The sequence below is a fragment of the Sturnira hondurensis genome, unplaced genomic scaffold (genome assembly GCF_014824575.4).
Source record: "Sturnira hondurensis isolate 20B ecotype Veracruz unplaced genomic scaffold, ASM1482457v3 Scaffold0024758, whole genome shotgun sequence".
Taxonomy (NCBI): domain Eukaryota; kingdom Metazoa; phylum Chordata; class Mammalia; order Chiroptera; family Phyllostomidae; genus Sturnira; species Sturnira hondurensis.
In genome coordinates this window covers 970,142-991,530 of record NW_028097389.1, presented here as the reverse complement: position 1 = coordinate 991,530, position 21,389 = coordinate 970,142, and the positions used below count along the sequence as shown (strand labels likewise).

Here is a 21,389-nt window from a genome sequence, read left to right as displayed (position 1 = left end):
GCACCTTGGACAGGTAGTATTTTATACAATGGTAGTAGTAAATGATGACTATATGATTTTATATTTTATCAGGAGCTACAACCATAGAGAAATATAACCTGAGAACAAATCTGTGGATCCAGGCAGGGATGATGAATGGTCGGCGACTGCAGTTTGGGGTGGCTGTGATTGATGACAAACTCTTTGTAATCGGAGGTCGAGACGGCTTAAAGACATTGAACACTGTTGAGTGCTACAATCCCAAAACCAAGACCTGGACTGTCTTGCCACCAATGTCAACACATAGACATGGTCTGGGTAAGATTTCTTACTCTAATGACATTATTTTAGAAAAAAATGTATTGATAGTGAAATTATATGTAAAGCTATAGTATTATTGCCATCAATTATCATTACATTTAGTTAAACTATAAGCTTCTTTCAAGCATTTTTAAAGCTCTTGACATTTTCCCTTGTTGACCAACATGCATTGAACTGTTGACAGAAAGGTTAAACATACCAATAGAAGTAGACCTCAAGCTATCCAAGTTTTCACAATCTGTCATTCACTCAATATATAAAATTTGATTTGAAAACAATACAGAACTCTAATGGAGAGGCCAGAGTAATACAGCTCGGAGAAAGAAATAGTTAATGTGGATGGCAGAAGACAATTAAAATGACTCCCTTCCACATGATTAGATAGACGAGTGTAGTTACATCTTTGCATTCAATTTAGGTCACCTTGAAAAATCCGTGGGGAGGGGAAATGCAGGTTTGGAGAAAGAATGGCATAGCAGCTGGCACCAGGGGTCAGTATGGTAGGGTTCACTTGATCTTTACTCTAGAGTAACCTTAAGAAGGGAAGAACTATATTTATACACAGAAGGTCTGGTTGTGAAACTTGTCTTGAATCTACCATTTAATATTGGCTTGGTTTAATAAACATGAATAGTTTTTGAATTTTCACTTTGTATCATGGGGATTGTATGAAGTGCAAATTACCTTTTTTGAAGACCTGAAATATGTCAGAGATTTGACTAAGTGCCTTTTAAATATTTCGAATATATACAGTAAAGAGATTTCAGGGTTTAATTGCAAATTCACAGATTTCAGCATTAATAAACTCACAAGATTAGAGAGCATTTTTAAAACAAATACTAATGACTGCAATTTTGAGGTCTCCACCACTGCATTCCTATTCATGCCTGCTCTACCATGAATCTAAGCAAAAATAAAAAATAAATTGTTAAAGTAAATAATCTAAAGCAGTTTACTTGTTTGACCTTTCTTTACTCTCTTTTTCTTTAGTTTGCTCCTTAGTAAAATTAATAAATGATAACAAACATCTGAAAAAGTTTAAGTTCTAAAAAGCCATGTAGATTCTTTAAATCATACAGAACCACATTAGAGCATAGAAAACAGGAATAGCAAATGATTTTTCCAAGGTAATATTCATGGATATAAAAGGGTTCTTGTATGTTTTCTTCAAATATATTGGAAGATTTTGACTTTCGTATCCATGTGAAAGCTCTGTGTGCTGTTGTTATTAACTAGGTAGGAAACAGCAACAGCTTACGTTACTGTTTCGGAGGCCACATAGGGAATAAGCAGTCTGGATTGGCACATTAGAAGTTTAAGGTCTCTTCCCCCTCTTTGTTTTATATAAATCAATTTCTTTCTATTAACATATGTTGAAGTTCTATTATATAGGACAGTTGCATGTTAAGAGAATATGCTTGAACATTTTTACCAAGAATATGCCTTAAGTGGTATAATTTGATGTGCTTAAAGTGTACTGAGTGCTGGTTTGCTACAAATCCTGTAACCCTGGCCCCAGTGCCGAGCCAGATGCCCACCTCCCATAGTGTCTTGTAGTCTGCCTTATTCGTCAGAGTTCATTGTCAAGGCACTTGTGGAAGCAAGGCAGCATGAAAAAGTGTGTGTGCCAAGTATCACAAACAACTAAAATATAATAGCTTTTCCATAAGCTTTAGTGACTCTAAACTCTAGTAGTTGACTATTTTCATGACTAATCTCCTGTTTTATACTTACTGCTTTGCTTCATTTCTCATATCACGTGGATCACCTCTCCTCTACCTGGCCTGTATTCTACTTCCTGGGGGTTTTTGCTTTCTGTCAAGTTTTTAAAAATTCTCTACTACAGAACTCCCCCAGATCTAACCTGATTGAGTTAGTATTGAATAGTAATGTAATAGCATAAGGCATCATTTCTTTGCACAATTCTCCTTTCAGAGTCCCTCGCAGATAGCTAGCAACGTCCAATACATAGAAAACTGCCTTGGCTTGGATGCCAATCCACGTCCAGTCAGCTGAAGCTGGATTGATAGTGACACGAGTCATATGTGTGTTCTCTGATGAACCGGAGTGTCTCTCTGCTTCATGATCAGTTATATTCCTCCCGATCAGCTGAATCTCAGCCAGTTCACATTATGTATCATACTCAAATGCAATTAGCCTTCTTGGCCCGAGATTCCTGTGTCTTCACTATAACGTATCAATCTTTGATTTACCTTCTCTCTTCCAGGGACTATTATTACACAGATGTTATTTCTTATTTAATGCATCGTATTGTTGAAACTTAAATTTTATTTGTATATGCTAAATAATGTTAATATCCAGTTTTCCAAACTGTTCTTTATCTGTGTGCATCATGATATTAATTCCATATATTGATCTCAATTTGTTTTTTGCATTCTCACTATCCCTACTTGGTAATACATTAGAACCACTTTCTTCTTTTTCATGGTATCGAAAACTCCCCTTATCTCTGTGAGACAATTTATTATGCCTTTTTTGAATACTTGCATGTCTCTTTACTTATTTTTTTTAAATTTATTATAGGTGATCATCTTCCTCCTCCTCTTCCTTCACCTTCTCCAAGAGCTCCTTCTCTTTCTCTTGTTATTCAACGTTTTCCTTCTCCTCTTCTCCATTTTTCCTCTTGTTTCTCCTTTTCTAATTCTAGTTAACAGCTATTGTAACAACTAAAATATGTAATTGTAACTGTGCACTCACCTGAACATATAAGATACTTTGGCTAATTGTGTGAAGCACTAAGGCATTTGCCGTTCTTTGTGTGCTTCCCAAACTCTCAAGCGTAGATGGGGGAATGAGAAGTGGGCGTAAAGCTCTAACCCTGTAAGATAACTGTGCCCAATCGACCTGCTGTTAATCCTAACGTGTAGCCCTTCGGGACACATTTATTCACCTACCTTTGCATATAAACTCCCTTAAGCATTTTGTCCTTATCTCAGATGCCTTTACATGGGGCTGGGGGCTGAGACGGGAAGGAAATGTTCTGGAGCAGTATGTCCGTCTGTCTGCTTCTGCTGTTAACAGTTCCCCACGCAAGCTGATGGGTTCTGAAGATATCCTGATGTTTTCCAACCAATTATGGCAAGCTCAGAACAGGCACTGTGGCTTCACTGCCTCACAGTGCAGAAGACACAGGAGCTCTTCTGGAGAGCAAATATGTGGTAGCAAAAAGGGCACAAATCAAGTGTTTCTCCAAGAAATTCCCTCAAGGCAGTTCCTTCCATTTTTGTCTTAGGAATCTTCAACTGATTTCCGACTTTCTAATTTTTTTTTTTACAATATTGATGTTTTTCAAACACATACCATGATTCCTGCTATGATGTAATCAGCAATATTGATTTTGAGTGCAAACCAGTAGCTAAAACCAACAACTGCCTGAGCTAATTTTCTATTTGTTCAGAAACCAGAATGTCCCACTTTATTCCCTACATAGTGAATCAGCATCTACTTTGTCGTATACAGTGAGATACAAAATTGACTCCGTAATTCCATATTATACATTCAAGTGACAGGGTGCTGGAGTCTAAAGTAGAATTTTAAAACGCAAACTGTTTTCTTTGATCCATATAGCTCCCCCTCCTTAATTTATATGAAAAAAGTCCTTGTATGATTTTCTGAGAAAGTCACAGGAGTTCTTTGGTTGCTAAAGATGCTTTTGTGGTCAAAAATACCTCGTAGTTATCAGTAAATGGCAAAGCCTCCTTCTGCTGCATAAAACAGCATGTAAAATTGTTTTCATATTAAGGCTGTGACACAAAGGAGCAATGCAAGTGTCTGGAGGATTAAACTAATTAAGAGCACAGTTTGCTCAATATGCTAAGAGTTTTCATTTCTTTGAGGCACAATTCTATATATCATTCCTTTTTCCACCACGTGTTATATTATATAAAATTGAATAAGATATTACTTCAATACAGTTTGCAATGAAGTATTTTTAGGAAAAATTGACAAAGAGTAATATAGTACTATTTATTAATATTTTCTAAATGCCAGGCACCATGTTGTATGTTAAATATATGGTAGGGGCTGCTATTGTTTTTTGCTTTTGTAATTTTCAATTGATAAAATTCACATACCATAAAATTAAGTTTTAAGGTATAGAGTTGATACTTTTGACTGTATTCACAGAGTTTTTCAGCCATCACCATTATCAAATTCCAAAACATTTTTGGCATCCTAAAAAAATAGCAGTCACTGTACAAAAATAGCAGTCACTCTTTCTTGCCCCATCAACTTAACCCTTCACAACGATTAATTTACTTTTTGTCTTTATGGAATTGACAATTTTGGACATTTCATATAAAGAAAATCATAACTTGTGGCTTATTAAGTGTGGCTTCTCTCACACGGCATAATGTTTTTAATGGTCATCCATTTTGTGTCATGTAACACTTCATTCTTTTCGTGGCTAAATAATATTCCACTGTTAGACTTTACCATGTTTTGTTTACACATAATCAAAAGAAGTGCATTTGGGTTGTTTTTGCATTTTAGTTATTATGACTAAAACTGCTGTGATCATTTCTATATGCATCTTTGTGTGGGCATATGTTTTCAATTCTGTTGTATGTACACATAAGAAGGGAAATTGTTGAGTCACGGTAACTCTGCCTTTAACCTACAGAGAAACTGCCACGCTGTTTTACAATGGTCATGCCATTTCCTATTCCCTCAACAATGCATGAGGATGCCAATTTGTCCACATTTTTTCCAACCCTTGTTGCTACCCATCTTTTTTATTATAATAATTGCGGTACATATAAAGTGGCACCTCACTAGTATTTTATAGGTAAGTCTCTAATAAATGATGTTGAGAAACACTTCATGTACTCAGTGACCATTTACATATCACTTTGGGACAAATCTCTATTCAAATAGTTTGCCCATATTTTGTTTGGAATATTTTTCTTTTTATCATCGAGTGGTAACTGTTCATTTTATATTCTGTATAAAAGCCCTCTATTTTAAATTTCTTGATAGTGTCATCTGAAGCAGAAAAACTTAACTTAATGAAGATATATTTATTAATTTTCTTTTTTGATTGTGCTTTTGGTAGCATATCTGTAAAAAGTATTGCCTAATCTATGATCAAGAATATTTATGCGTATGTTTTTTTTTAGAAATTTATATTTTTAGGTCAACAATATAACACATTTTGAGTCAAGTTTTTTCTGTGGTATGAGACAGTGGCCCAGCATCATTCTTTTGCACATTGTCTCATCACTATTTGTTGAAAATACTTTCCTTTTCCATCAGATTGTCTTGGTCCCTGTATCAGAAATTCATTGTCTGTAAGTGAGGGTTCATTTTTGGACTCTCAGTTCCATTCCACTGTTGATTCTGTCTTTCCTTGGGCCATCACCCCACTGTCTGAATTGTTACCACTTGTGTAGCAGGATATGAAATTAGGTAGCATTAGCCTTCTGACTTGGAACATTTTACGTTTCCACATGAACTTTACAATTAGTTTTTCAATTTTTGCAAAAAGGTATCTGGGATTCTGATATCCATTGGACTGAATCTGTAGATGAATTTGTCAGTTTTTCCACACTAACAATATAAAGTCTTCCGATCAGTAAACATTAGATGTCATTCTATTTATTTGTCTATGTTGTTATACTTCTGCTAAATTTATTATTAAATTATCTATTATATTTGATTTTATTGTACATGAAATGATGTCTTATGTTCATTTTCAGGTTTTCCATTGCTTATGTATAGAAGTACATTTCATAATTATATAATGAACACATATGCTAAAAACCTGAGGAAAACTTTTTAGATTAGTATATTTTTGTGGATTTCTTATGATTGTATATAATTACATCATTTTATTTGACAAGAAAGAAGATTTTGATTCTTTCTTTAAAGTCGTATGATTTTTGTCCTGGCTGTGGTGGCTGGCTGAGTGAGTTGAACGTCAGCCTAAGACCCGAAAGGGCACCAGTCCCATTCGAAGTCAGGGCACATGCCTGGGTTGCAGTCTAGGTTCCCAGTTGGGGGCGTGTAAGAGGCAACTGGTTGATGTCTCTCTCCCTCTCTTTCTCCCTCCCTCCCCTCTCTCTAAAAATAAATAAATAAACTAGAAAAAATAAGTAAATAAAAATTAAATCATCAGATTTTTTTACTTGCTTATTTACCTTGGCAAGAACCTCCAGTACAATATTGAGTAGAATGGACGAGTGAAGACATTATTGCCTTGCTGTTAAATTAGGGGAAAATATTTCATTTGTTTACTATTAAATAAGATGCTATCAAGTTGTTTTGTAGATGCTTTTTATTAAGGTACAGCAGGTCCTTAACATTCTTAGTTAGTTGAATGTTTTATTATGAAAGGGAGTTGACTTTTATCAAGTACTATTTCTATATCTATTAGAAAGATTATGTAATTTTCCCTTTATTAGTGCAGTCTACAATCCTTTTTTATAAGCTGCTGTATTTGCTTTGCTAGTATTGCGTGCAAGATTTTTCATCTGCATTTATAAGGAATATTGGTCTATAGTTTTCTTGTGATATCTTTGTCTGATTTGAGTATCAAGGTAATACCAACTGCATTTTTATGCCGATAGTGAAGTAACAGAAATGAAAATTAAGAAGGCAGTCCCACCCTGGCTGGTGTAGCTCAGTGGATTGAGTGCGGGCCTGCGAACCACACGATCGCGGTTCGATTCCCAGTCAGGGCACATGCCTGGGTTGCAGGCCAGTTCCCAGCAGGGGACTCACAAGAAGCAATCATACATTGATATTTCTCTCCGTCTCTCCTTCCCTTCCCCTCTAAAGATAAATAAAATATTTATGAAAAAAATTAAATTAAAAAAAAAAGAAGGCAGTCCCATTCACAATTGCTTCAAAAAGAATAAAATATCTAGGAATAAATGTAACTGAAGATGTAAAAGGTTTGTACTTGGAAAATAATAAGACAATGAAGAAAGAAATTGGAGAAGATACAAACAAGTGGAATCAAATACCATATTCATGGATAGGGAGAATTAACATCCTTAAAATGTGAATACTATTCACAGAAATCCATAGATTCAATGAAATTCCTATCAAGATTCTAATGATGTATTCACAGAACTGGAACAAATTTATACGGAATCACAAAAAGTCCCGCATACCAATAGCAATCCTGAGAAAGAACAAAGTTGGAGGAATCACACTACCGAATATCAAAAACTATACTATAAGTCAAAGGTAATCAAAACAGCATACTATGCACATAAAAACAGACACATGGATCAATGGAAGAGAACAGAGAGCCCCAAAATAAATCCACACCTTTTTACTCAATTAATATTTGACTGACAAAGCAAGTATGCACAATGAGTTAAAGATAGTTTATTCAACAAATGGGGTTGGAAAAATTGGACAGATACATGCAGAAAAATATAACTATACCACCTTCTCACATCACACAAAAGAATAAATTCAAAATGGATTAAAGACTTAGATGTTAGACCTAAAACCATAAGAATCTTAGAAGAAAACTTAGGCAGCAAAATCTCAGATGTTGTTCCTTGCAGTATTTTATCTGATATATCTCCCCAAGCAAGGGAAACCCAAAGAAAAATTAAACAAGTAGGGCTACATCAAACTGAAAATGTTTTTGCACAGCAAAGACGACCATCAACAAGATAAAAAGACAATACATGGAATGGGAGAACATATTCACCAACATGTCTGATGGGGGATGGATAATATTCAAAATTTATAAAAATATTTTCAAATCTCAACATCAGACAACAAATAATGCTATTAAAAGTGGGCAAAGAACCTGAATAGACATTTCTCCAAAGAAGACATAGAGATGTCCAATAGACCTATTAAAAGATGCTTAACATCACTAATCATCAGAGAAATACAAATTAAAACCACAATGAGATATCACCTCACACCTGTCAGAATGGCTATCGTCAATAAATCAACAACTAGTGCTGGTGAGGGTGTGCAGAAAGGGGGACTCTTGCACTGTTGGTGGGAATGCAGACTGGTGCAGCCACTGTGGAAAGCAGTAGAGATATCTCAAAAATTAAAAATGGATCTGCCATTTGACCCAGAGACCCCACTGCTGAGATTATATCCACAGAAGCCCCAAACAGTATTTGAAGAACATAAGCACCCTTATGTTCTCTGCAGTGCTATTTACAATTGCCAAGATACAGAACCAGCCTAAGTGTACATCAGTAAATGAATGGATAGAACAACTATGGAGCATTTACACAATATGATACTACTTGGTCATAAAAAAGAAGAAAATTTCACCATTTGTAACAGCATGGGTGGGCCTGCATAGCATTATGCTAAGTGAAATAGGGCAATCAGAGAAAGCACACAGAATTCTTAATGTTCCTTTTCTTTTAGCCCTTTGCATATGCAGGGTCACTGTCTTTGGGCCTCCTTGGTATCTGATGGTAAATGAACTGTTAATCTTATTAAAGATCACTTCCCTGTGATAAATTGCTACTCTCTTGCCACGCTCAAGATTCTCTATCTTTGGCTTCTGATAATTTGTGAAGTGCCTTCTGGTATACATGTCATTTGGTTTATTTTCCTCCCGCTCAACTGTCTGTCCCCCAGCTCAGCTCAGCTCCTGCCGATGCAGAGTTGTAAACTTCCTACTGAAGTGTCGAAGGAATGCCTTAACACGTACATACAGTCCTTGGCACAGGCAAGATTTCCCCTCCGCTCCCTGTAAGGAGGCCTGGTAAAGGGGCTTGAAGAGGATACCATATGATCTCACCTTTAACAGGAACCTAAACAACAAAACAAACAAGCAAGCAAAATATAACCAAAGACACCAAAGACATAGAGATAAGGTTGACAGGGACCAGAGGGGAGAGGGGAGGGAATTTTAGGGGAAAAGGGGAAGGATTCACAGGAACAAGTATAAAGGACACAGGGACAAAAACTAACAGGGGTAGAAATGGGAGGGAGGTGGGAGCACTGGCAGGGGGTGGGGGGTGGGATGGGATGGGAGTAAAAGACAGAAAACTATACTTGAACAATAATTAAATAAATAGAATAAACAAACAAATAAATAAATAAATACGATCTCTTTCTAAACTTTAGACAGGAGATCTCAAAATAAAGGTGCCTGGGCTAGGAAAGCAAGTATGTGAAGAGCATGAGCAGCCAGCAGTGTCTGAGCCCTGAACTCTGGACCTGGCATCTACTGTTGACCTGTGAGATAAGCCTGAGTCACATTTGCTAACCAGATACTGGGGCAAACTTCTGCAAATTAAAAATAAAACAGAATTTTACTTTCCTCCTTTGCTTTGCTTATTTCAGTTTAAGGTTTTGTTGGAAGCACCTTATTATCTAAGCTTAATTTATAGGTACAGGCATTAATTAGTGTTTCAGAAAAAAGAGGTAACTTGGCTTATTTAAATTAACAAAATTCCTATATATATATATAGGCAACCCAAAGTGACATTTACTATGAGTCTTTTCACTGGCCCTTGGAAACTATATTTGTAACAGAAAGCATTAAATGGACTGAGGAAAATATCAGCATAATAAAACTTTGCATTTATATGCGATATAACCCGTTAGACTAGAAAATCTCATTTTAAACTGTCAGTTTTCATTGTCTTAAAAGGAACACTTGCTTCAGCTGAGTCTACTTCTTTAATTACATCAGTATATATTTGTCTTCTTTATGTCTCTTTTACTTTAAAATTAGTTTTCACACAAGACTAAGAGGACCTAGGCTTCTTTAAAAGGGTTCTCTCTTCAGAGTTTTGCAATTTTTCACAAGGAAACATAATTCAAAACTGTCCACTCAGTTTTATATATCACATATTTTTTAAAGATGTACGAAAAAGAAAAAAATGTATAATGGGTACATTGGGATGCAAATAAAAGACAATTTTGTGATAATATACATTCATATATTCATTCTCAAATACACACATACAAATATATACACAGACCCACAATTTCCAGTAATTATGCATGCCTCTGAAAAATAGAGAAAATCCTGTTAAGATATGGGACGTGAGAAGAAGATACTAGAACAGATAACATAACCAGTTTCATTTTAAACTTGAATATTTGAGTAAATAAGCAATCAGAATGAGGTCGCCTTTCTTATTACTCATACATGTGATATAGACACAGACATGTATGAACAGTTTTTAAAATATTTTAGAACTTTCATTGCTTTAATTTTGTTTTATCAGTTTCTCTTGGAGCTATCATACACACTATTATTAATGTCAGCACAAAAGAAGGGAAGAAAAAGATGGAGGGGGAAATAACACCAAATTTGGCTCTTTTCAATGGAATGTGATCTTCCTACTCTGATTTATAAACTCTAGAAATATCAGTGAAATCCTCATTGTATGTTTTGTCTTCTATGGTGCTGTTACTAGTTGAATTCTCAACTTGAATATTCCCTGATATCTTTCCACTGAACTATATTCTTGTTTAAGTAGACATTTATTGGAGACTTTTTAGTGCTAAGAATTCCATTAGGTGTTAGGGGAAACAATATGAATAAAAAAAACAATACCTACCTTTAATATTATACACACTAGTTATATACGCTAATTGCAAATTCTCACTTGCAAATAAAAAATACATATCCAGGGACAAATATTGTTTTACTTAATCCATTCTTCATTTCCAGTAGTAAAATTTCACATCACATAAATGGGTGATCATTCTTCAGCATGATTCCTCTAGGACCTATGTATATCCCAACTCTCAAATAGTCAAAAATTGTATTTCATCCTTCTACATGCTGTTCTACTAAGGAATACAAGCACTGTATTCCACAGTGGTGTTAAGAATCTATGGACAGCACAGAAAGAATTGCCTTTACTGTACTGTGCTTTGATAAAATGCCAAAGGCTAACAGAACATGTTCTAGAACACTGCCCCTTGAATCTGGGATCTGGAAAGAAAGAGTTTTTCCTTGATGAAAAACCTTTAGACATGTACCAGTTTGGTCGAAGAGTCACAGTATCAACTTTCCCTTCCTGAGCATTGGAGAGTTTTTGTCCCAAGAATATTGTAGATAATGCAACGAATTAGGTTTTCTCCTTTGAGTGAAATGGTATAAAGTCTGGAATTAAATTTGCAGTTTAACAGTAACAAATATGCATGCATTTTTGTAGCAGTCTCACAGTTTGCTCTAGTTTATATTTATTTGCTTATTTTGTTATTTCGGTGCCTAGTTTTAATAGAAATATCAATCTATTTTATATATTTTTGGAATCACTTTAATTTTCAATAACAAAATCAGGTATTAAGTTAAAGATAAGGGTAGCAAAATTATTCTAGTTAAATACAATGAAGATTTGTGTAAGAATATTTTACTGGTTAAATAATTCAGCAAACATTAAAATTGCACTACTGCATACTAGAATACTGATGTTAGAATAAGAAGATGAATAAGATATTGTACTCAAGAATCTTATACCTGAGTGAGGAAGCCAGAAAAGTTAAAAGACAATTTACATGAAATGTCTTAATGACAATAAATAAGAGTTATGATTATACTATTTTAAGTCTAATAGATAATTATGAAGAGTTCTAAAAAGAGGTGATGCTTAAACTGAACTATAAGGGATTAATAGACAAATTGAATTAAAATATATATTTAAGTTAATTAAGTAAAATGTGTAAAACACAAATGTGAAAAGAAAGCATAGACTGAGTAGTAAACCACAAGCTCATAAAACAAATTAATTTCAATGATGCTGGATTATCATATGAATATATTTTAAAATATAACATTCTTTTCCATGTTTAATCTGCAGCTCAAAATATATAAGGAATATATAATATGATCTCTATCCAAATCTATAAAAACATTTTAATTGGAATTTTTAAAGATTTTATTTATTTATTTTTAGAGAGGGGGGAGGGAAGGAGAGAAACATCAATGTGTGGTTGCCTCTTGTGCACCTCTTACTGGGGACCTGGTCCACTACCCAGGCATGTGCCCTGACTAGGAATCTAACTGGTGACCCCTAGATTTGCAGGCCAGCGCTCAATCCACTGAGCCACACCAGCCAGGGCTTAATTAGAATTTTTAATTTAATAATAAAATGTTTATTTCGAGGTAATTTCATGTGCATAGTTGGCCATGTACGCTGGAAGTTAGCCCAAATTTCAAGTAATGAAGGTATAAATGCACCTGGTATCCTTGAATAGAGAATGAATGAAATTGGATTTTTAGAAGGCAATCTGGTCACTCAGATGAATCGCACAGAGAGAACTATTAACAGAAAAGAAAAGAGATTAAATGAGCTATGGAAAGCTTGCCACTTCAGTTCTTGTTATTCTGGTTTTGACTGCTAATTTATTGCTTGCTTTTGCTTTGGAAGGTTTATCTAAGGAGATGATTTTATTTTACATTTTAACTTTTTTTCATATATGTCTTCAACCTGACTGATCATGCAATTCGTCCATGTCTCAATTTGCAATGCATGTTAACACTACTTGTAATAGAAAAATACATTCAGTCTTAACATCTTAAGGTTCAGGGGGTAATGGAATGCTAAAGTAATCAAACAAAAATATGCTGACTAATAGCTATTTAAACCTAGAGAGTGTCTAAGAGAGTATTTACTCCAGCATCTTATTTTTACAAATAAGAAAACTGAGGGTGAGAAAGATTAGGTAGCTTGTTGAAGTTTATATAGCTCATTTAGTGGCAAAGCTCGGTTTTGGATTCTTCACAGATTTCAGACTTGTTTTGCTTTGCTTTTTGCATTGATTTTCTACTGCATTGTGATTAGGTGTTCATTGCTATTTCTAGAATATATCAAGTTCATTTTTTGCAGTGAATACGATGAGCTTCCTGATAGAGTCAGGTTTTGTGGAGCATAAAAATGAGATCCTCCTTAGGAAAGAAGTACAATAGCCATCTGAACACATTGTTAGAGTCCCAAGAGGGGCCTAGTAAGTGAGGGGCCTTGACCCTTAAGCTTTGTTAGGTTCACAGGAAATCCTTCCTCGATGAGCAAAGTTATCAAATTAACTCTAAAGCCATATTTTGCCTTAGCCAATAAATTATATAAATTGGTATGCTTTTCTTTTCATGAGGATTACCACATGATAGGGTTATATTGCATATATTGAATAAATTCATACTACATTCAGGAGTATACCCAGATCTCAAAGAGGAGGGGGTGGGGGGACTGGAAGAGCCAAAGAACGTGTGTGCCTATAGGCAGAGTCCACAGACACAGACAAATTGCGGGGACAGGCAGGGGGAGGGGGGCATCTGTAATAGTGTCAACAATAAAAATATATATATGCTTTGGATTTTCTAAAAATATTTTCATGTAGTGCAAAAAAAGACACAAACATTATGATCTATATCTTCTGGCTATAAATTTACTAATGCTTAAGATATTTTAAATAAATACATAAATACCAACTGAAATTCTGTGGATAAGCATGCTCATGATTTTTGTTAGAGTGACTTATTTGATAAAGTATTTACAAATCTTTAGAACTACTGTTTATGTAAGTCTACAGAGTTGTGAATTACATACAGCCACCCTGAGACTAATAACTACAAAGATTTTTGTCATGGCCAATGTTATGACAGTAAGAAAATGCTCTTATTTGCTATTTTATTGATGTGAAATTGTGAATTTTTGTCCTGTAATTCTTTAGACATCCAGAAAAAATATATTTCACCATTTCATCTAAATTATTCCCAAAATATCTTTTCATGAAAGTGAATGACTATATATACATATATATATATATATATATATATATATATATATATGGGCAAGGTGTGTGTGTTTGTCTGTGAAATATATATGAAATCACAGTAAACTAAGAGCTGTAGTTTAAGAAAAGGAAAAGCTAGTGCTAAAAATTCTCCAATGCACTTTAAGTATACATTTTCTCATTTAATTGTCACAATATCCCCCTAAGGTAAGAGCCACTATTTTCATTATTTTCCAGATTAGAGAACTGGACTTCCAAGTGTCAAAAGCAGCTGGCTTGCTATCACTAGGATAGTTAAGACTCTTTGCATTCACCTCCATTCTCTAATAGTTACTTTTTATTAATATTCTCTGTGGGCTGTAGCTTAGAAACATCTTTGTGCCACACAATCACTCCCAGGCAATGAGCAAGTCCCTACTGTTGCAGACAGCAGAGTCCGCCTGTTGTGTCTGACAATGAGAATCAATGCACAGGCAGCAACAATCCTGTGTGGAAAAAGGGAACAGGTATGACTACTCTCTCCAGGGGAGAGGGCCTATGGATGCCTTGGCCACTCCCTCAAGAGGGGAGCACCCTGACCCTTGCCTAGAGAGGCTTTTATTATTTTCCTGGGGTCTTACATCATAGGACGATTTATTATCTATCACATTGAATATTATTGTCTGCATTCTAGGTACAATCAAGGAAATAAAAATAACATGCAAAGGGGAATGGCGATGAGCTCATTACATCTGTTCTTGGGAGAACTCATACAGGCTTTGGATATTATCTTGAAGATAGACAATACACATTTGTCGTTTTAGACCAGGGTGAGGGAGTTTTAGCAAGAGCAAGCCATAACAGTCTGTGTGCATTTTCTAGGCCTGATTCCCACAGGAAAACTCGGTTTGAAGGTCTGGCTCCTGCCCACCACTTTGCTTCTGTGGGTTTTCCATACAGAGCTGAGTCACATTTGCCAGGCCAAGACAAACCGGTCTCCTACAATTCCCCACCCCACCTTTTTTTTGTTAAGGCTGTTGCGGTGATACATCCCACAAGACTTGCTACTTGCTGATCTCTTTCGAGACCCTGGGCAAATAATTTGTAAATGCATTGTAACATACAAAACATTAAAATTAGTAAACAACTATCAGCTCCAGTGACCCACAGTCTCAGGTTGAGTCCATCAAACCAGCGTTTTGGGTTTAACGAACCAAGATTATCACTAAGGGTTTGAAGAATCTCCTGTTTAGTTAAACGTTGAATGGCCTGCAACTGTTTGTGTAACTCTAGTTGCAATTTATTGATTTGTCCCTTTAAAGTAGTAGAAAAAGCTCCTCTTCGGTGATGTTGAATATCACTCCAGGGATATTGGCTGGAGTTCCATCGTAGTGGGGTGACACACAGTTTGGAGAAACCAGGATCACAGGTCAGCTGCTGACGGATCACTAGCGCATCCTGGCGTTCACCGATCCGGTTGAGTGCTGATTCAACTGCAGAAACTTTTTAATGCAATGAACACCAGCCAGGGCTATACTATTTCTTTTTAAGTTTTGCGATGCTAAACGGATACAAATCAGAACAATGGCTTTATGGAAGTTGATGTTTTGATAACTTGTATCCACCTTTTTGTCCAAGTCTCCCTATTGAGTTTATTTTGGCAAGATGTAGAGGAATATTACCACATCATTGTTATTAAACAGAATTCACTCCATATTATTTTATACTATATTATCCTTCAATCTTAGCACTTAAAACTCCTAATATCTAAAGCAACACACCCATTCATTGTTAGTCCTTCTTGGCAAAGAAACTATATCTGTTTCTTTCAAGTTTCCTAACTGCTTTTGAATAGAAACAGCTAACAGGAATCTGTACGAACAAAGGTTAGTTGCTGCTGGAATGTAAGCATAAAATGACAGATAAGGGCTATTAATGAAAGAGTTTATAGATGATGGTCTCTAACCTATCCTTACATCTAAAAAGTTTTAGAAGGTTTATTAAACTGTCTGCATTCCTCTAAAAGATTAACTATGTGAAGACAAAGTCAAATGATTTATCAAAAGTAAATTGATAGAGTTGATTCTCATTGCAAGATAATTTTGAAGACAGTGGGTAAAAATTTTTCAATATTAGATGATATCAAAGGATAAGGGGCTCATTTATTTTCTCTTAGTTTTGAAAGTTGGGGGGAAGGCAGAAAACTGTACTTGAACAACAATAAAGATGTTTAAAAAATAGCATAAATAAATGAAATTTAAAAAGAAGAAGAAAGTTACTAAAGTCACACGACATTCAATACCAGCTTAGAGAGAACAGGTTAGAAGGAACAAACACACCACACAGAGCAGAAGTCCGCAGGGTATAGCAGAAAGAGGTATGGAGTCAAAGTAAAGCACAGACAGAGCTGATTAGTTGGAGAAGCCTTGATGCAGAGACCTGGGCGCCAGAGAGGACTCGTTTTGTAAGGTCAGAAGTGCACTTGGCTGCAGATGAGCGTTGTCTTGATGACCACATATTACACAAGGGTGATAAGCCAGCCCCAGCTTTCCAAAGAACACTCTGAAGAGTACATATTTATTTTTCATTTGCTTATGCCATACATAATTGTGATACAGATAAACAACACATTTAGGCTAGGAAATTAATAAAAAATTAAATGATAGAATCTCATGTGTTGTTCTGTTGTATAGGGGAAATATTTATTACCTTGGCCTCTCTCCTTCAATTCTCTCCAAGGCCAAGTAACTTTGTGAAACACAAATCTGATTGTCTATTGAACTGTCTAAAAAAAAAAAAAACAAATGCCTTAAAGTGACATTCACAGCTCATCAATATTTACTCTTTGCNAGATGAGCATTGTCTTGATGACCACATATTACACAAGGGTGATAAGCCAGCCCCAGCTTTCCAAAGAACACTCTGAAGAGTACATATTTATTTTTCATTTGCTTATGCCATACATAATTGCGATACAGATAAACAACACATTTAGGCTAGGAAATTAATAAAAAATTAAATGATAGAATCTCATGCATTGTTCTGTTGTATAGGGGAAATATTTATTACCTTGGCTTCTCTCCTTCAATTCTCTCCAAGGCCAAGTAACTTCGTGAAACACAAATCTGATTGTCTATTGAACTGTCTAAAAAAAAAAAAAAAAACAAATGCCTTAAAGTGACATTCACAGCTCATCAATATTTACTCTTTGCCTCTTGCCATTTTAAACACTGCTGCTTCTCTCTGCTACTATACCCTGAGATTTATCACACTAGGTATCTTACCAAGCTTGATACACAGGCTGACTTACAGCCTACTTTGCCCAAGTGGCTGCCTCCACCCAGACTGATCTCTCGGTCTCCTGCCTAGAATTCTTATTCATCCCATAACATGAATCTATTGTCATTTCCTAGTCCCTTAGCTTTTAGGAGAGACAATGTCATATTCACTTTTATTTAACTGCTTACAAGTGCCTAAAACATTGTGAGCTTACACTAAAACTCTTCTTAAAGGAGTGTAAAATACGGTCACCAATTGCAAACACATATTAATAAAACTTTTTAAAAATGTATTTCCTTGTTAGGAACCATACTTGTTCAATTTCTATACACACCAAAAATTCAAGTACATATATAATATATATATTTTTCTTTTAGTCAATGTACTAGATAGATACTCAGGGAATCTCAGTTCCAAGAAGAAATATTTACTAATTAATGGAAGCATAAACAAGGTCTTAACTAATGATGTTATTAATAATTATATATTTTAATCATAACACATCAATTTCAATGTATAACAGAAACAAATTATGTACAACTGTGGGAAAATTAATCTTTAAAGCAGTCAAATAGAAAGTGGGTTTTTTTAGCCCTGAAGTGTGTCTAGTGGCTAGAAATCACATGACTTATTAGTATTGACCTTATATTCATAAAATATCTTGTTAAAACTTTTGGACACCAGTTTTAGTCAAGATATCAGAGCAAATTTTTTTTTATTATCTGCTGTTCAAATAGAAAATTTAAAAAACTATGTAATTCTTGACTTTTAAAAACTTTAGTAAATCCTAAAACTTTAAAAATGTTATTATTCAGTGTAACTTAAACTATGTTGACTTATAAAGTTGATACTCTAATTTTTTTATTTACCTTACAGAATCGTTCCACTAATCTGATAAAGTCAGATTATTCTATATGAAATATTGGGAAAATGTTTTTTCCAGTTCTTAAAATAGAATTGTTTCCTTTTACTATTCACAAAAACAACATCTTAAATAAAACATCTATTTTTTAATTTGTAGTTTTTACTACAAATTTGAAAATTTATTTTGTAAACATTTATTAAATACTATTAATTCAATATTATATTATACAATAAAACTAAATATAATCAATAATCAGTATAATATTTTCATGGAGAAACTTTTCTTGAAGCTTTGTTTTTCAATTTTCTTTCAAACTGTTGTACAACCCTTTTCTGACATTTTTACAGAAATTCTTTACCATCATATACTGCATTTCAAACAATAGAAAAAGATTAACTTGTTATTCTAGGCTTTTGTTTGATGAATTAGTTACATATTTTACTTTTTCTATATCCTTCCATGCTTCATCTACTCATACCTCTAGTGAACACCAATGGATAAAATGTCCATTAGAAATCACATTTCTGGATTTTTTGTGAGATATACTTGTTAATCAGAAAAAAATCTTACTTTCACAGAGATTATAGTTTCCTAGACACAAATCCTAAATTATTTTCATAGAATGTAGAAAAATACAAGTTTTATTTAAACACAGTTAACCAATGGTTGCATTTTTTTTTCTGCAGCTTGGTAAATAAGAAAAAATTTTATCTCTGGAGGCTTGAATGGAGATTTAAATTATTTAATATGTTACAAAAATATTTTGTAGTATAGGATACAATATAAGAAATGTCATGAAAGGTAAGCTACATGAAACATCAATGAAACACCAGGTATTACATTTGATCGATTGAAATAATTTATAAATATACTAGTGCTAAACAAAATTTTAAAAGTTTGAGGCCAGATATTGGATAACTTATTATATCACATGATAAAGTTTACACTTCATTACTTTCTTAACAGGAAAATCCTTAAAGCTTTTGAGCTGGGGTAGTTTATACGACTGGCAGATTAATGCCAGCCTTGTTGACGTATCGAAAATCAGTGAAGAAGGAAGATAGGAAGGTAGCAAACTGAGTTGCATGGCTGGTGAAATATATGATGTGAAAACCAATTAAGACAAATTATGGAGATAACAAAAGGAAAGAAAATGCTGTAAAAGGCATTTTACAAATAAAATTTTCCATTGAAATTATTGATGTGTGATAAATCTATTAAAAATCTGTGGAATTAACTTTAATAAAGAGCTGATGGTAGTGATTATGTTTGTGTAGAATGATATTTCTCGATTGAATAGAAGTTAGATTGTTAAAAGTTTTAATTTGTGAATGCATAACTTTTTAAAAATGTGTAAATCATGTAAACAAATATGTTTTTCCTCACCTTTGATACAAAAAGACTATTTTTATGTTAGAGCAAAAAAAATCTGGATTTTTCATTGGTTAGAGTGGGTTTGGCCTTTAGTAAGTAATTCCAGGTTAAGCCTGAGAATTAATAAAATATTTGTTTTCATTTCCAAAAATACTTCTTAATGATTTAGTCAGTGATAAATGTAGCAATAATTTACTTAAACTAGATATACCCACACCTGTTCTCTTTCTCCTTTCTTTTCTAAAATTGAGGACAACATTTTACAATAATATCTATTGCCCTTTGCATCAGGGCAATGTATAACAAATAACCAGAATTTTCTAATTTGACAATTTACAGTAGGTAGAAAAAATGGTAAAAGTATATGACTTATTTTTCTAAAAGTTAGTGTAGACCAACATTATCACCGTCCATCTTGTTTTTTGTTCATGCCAGGCCCGTTCAGGTTTGCAATCCTTAGAACAGACACTATTGATTGCCTATCAACCAGATACCCCACTATAACTTTCCTAAAATAACTTCATTTTACATGAATACAATGTGAGCAGTCCAAGGAGTATCAGGAAGGCAAATGGATTCCCTTTGATAGTTATTATTCTAGACTAGAGATGATCTTGTAACTGAGCCCCAGAAAGGAAAGATGGCAGGAATCTGCTGGGATATTTCTGAGAATCCTCCCTGACAAGACAAAAGATGCTCTGCATACCTTTGTCCCCCCTCTCTACCCATTACTCCCTCTTATTTTTATTCTTATTCTTATCATCATGTGCTAATTCAGTTATATAGTCAAACACGCAAGAAACTAAAATAAAGTAAAATCAGTTCCAGATGTTTTTAAAACTTCAAATTTTTATACTTAGTTTAGTTCTATTTTTACGTACAGAAAGAACCATAATTTTATGTAGACTTTTTCACTGTTTTTGTCTCACAGTCTAGAGCAGTATGTAAAGCTAAGAAGAAGAAAAAATGAGGAGCACACTGGAATTCCTAATCATCGATTGCAAAGCATTCTGGAGCACATCCTGCCCCAAACACACTCCATTACCCTCCTAGAGCCTCTGTGACAAATTACCACAAACTCAGTGGCTTCAAATGTATTATCTCACTCTTCTGGAGGACAGAATGCCAAAACCAACCTGTCAGCAAGGCTACTTTCTGTCTAGGGCTGGAGGAGAGAATCTTTCCTGGCCTCTTCCTGCACCTGGAGGATCCAGCTGTTCCTGCCCTGTGGCCCCATCCCTCTAATCTCTGCCTTTTTGTTCACATTGCTTTCTCTTTGTGTTTGACATCTCCTCTGTGTTTCTCTTATAAGCACACATTGAATTTAGGGCTCACCTGCCTAATTCAAGATGATTTCCTCAGCTCAAGAGCCCTAATTTCATCACAACTGTAAAAACTATCTATCCAAATAAGGGAACGTTCACATGTTCTAGGAATTAGCACATAGATATACCCTTTTTTTCAGGCTACCATTCAAGATACTACACCTATTTTTCAAAAAAAGTAAAATATTTTAGTGGTACAAGTAACATTTTAAAATGTGATGAGTGCAACGATTCCACAGGTATTTAAAGTCTACAAAAACTGTTCTAATTCCATCCTGTATTTATGTGCGCATACACCATTAGATCATTTTTTTTGACACCAGAAGGTATTAAAGTATCTGTAACCATAGCTTTTGCTACCTACTTATAACAGATTTTAAATAAGAACTCAACTTTTTCAGATTTGAAATAAGTAATGTATAGTAATGAAAAAGAGCAAATGTAATTCACAAAAATATCATGCCTTTGAATGATAATTTTTTTATACTTGATTATACTATTTCCAATCTGGCTATATGATCCCCAAGCTAAATTTGAGACTTCATTTCATA

At 34.4% G+C, this 21,389-nt stretch overlaps 1 protein-coding gene across 1 annotated transcript in view; it reads left to right on the top strand.

The window, feature by feature from the left end:
- Nucleotides 1-21,389, top strand: part of KLHL1 (kelch like family member 1) — a 342,020-nt gene that overhangs the window by 280,550 nt on the left and 40,081 nt on the right. The window contains exon 7 of the mRNA XM_037038628.1: nt 73-297. Within this exon, the coding sequence (XP_036894523.1) occupies nt 73-297 (225 nt within the window). The remainder of the gene's footprint in view (nt 1-72; nt 298-21,389) is intronic.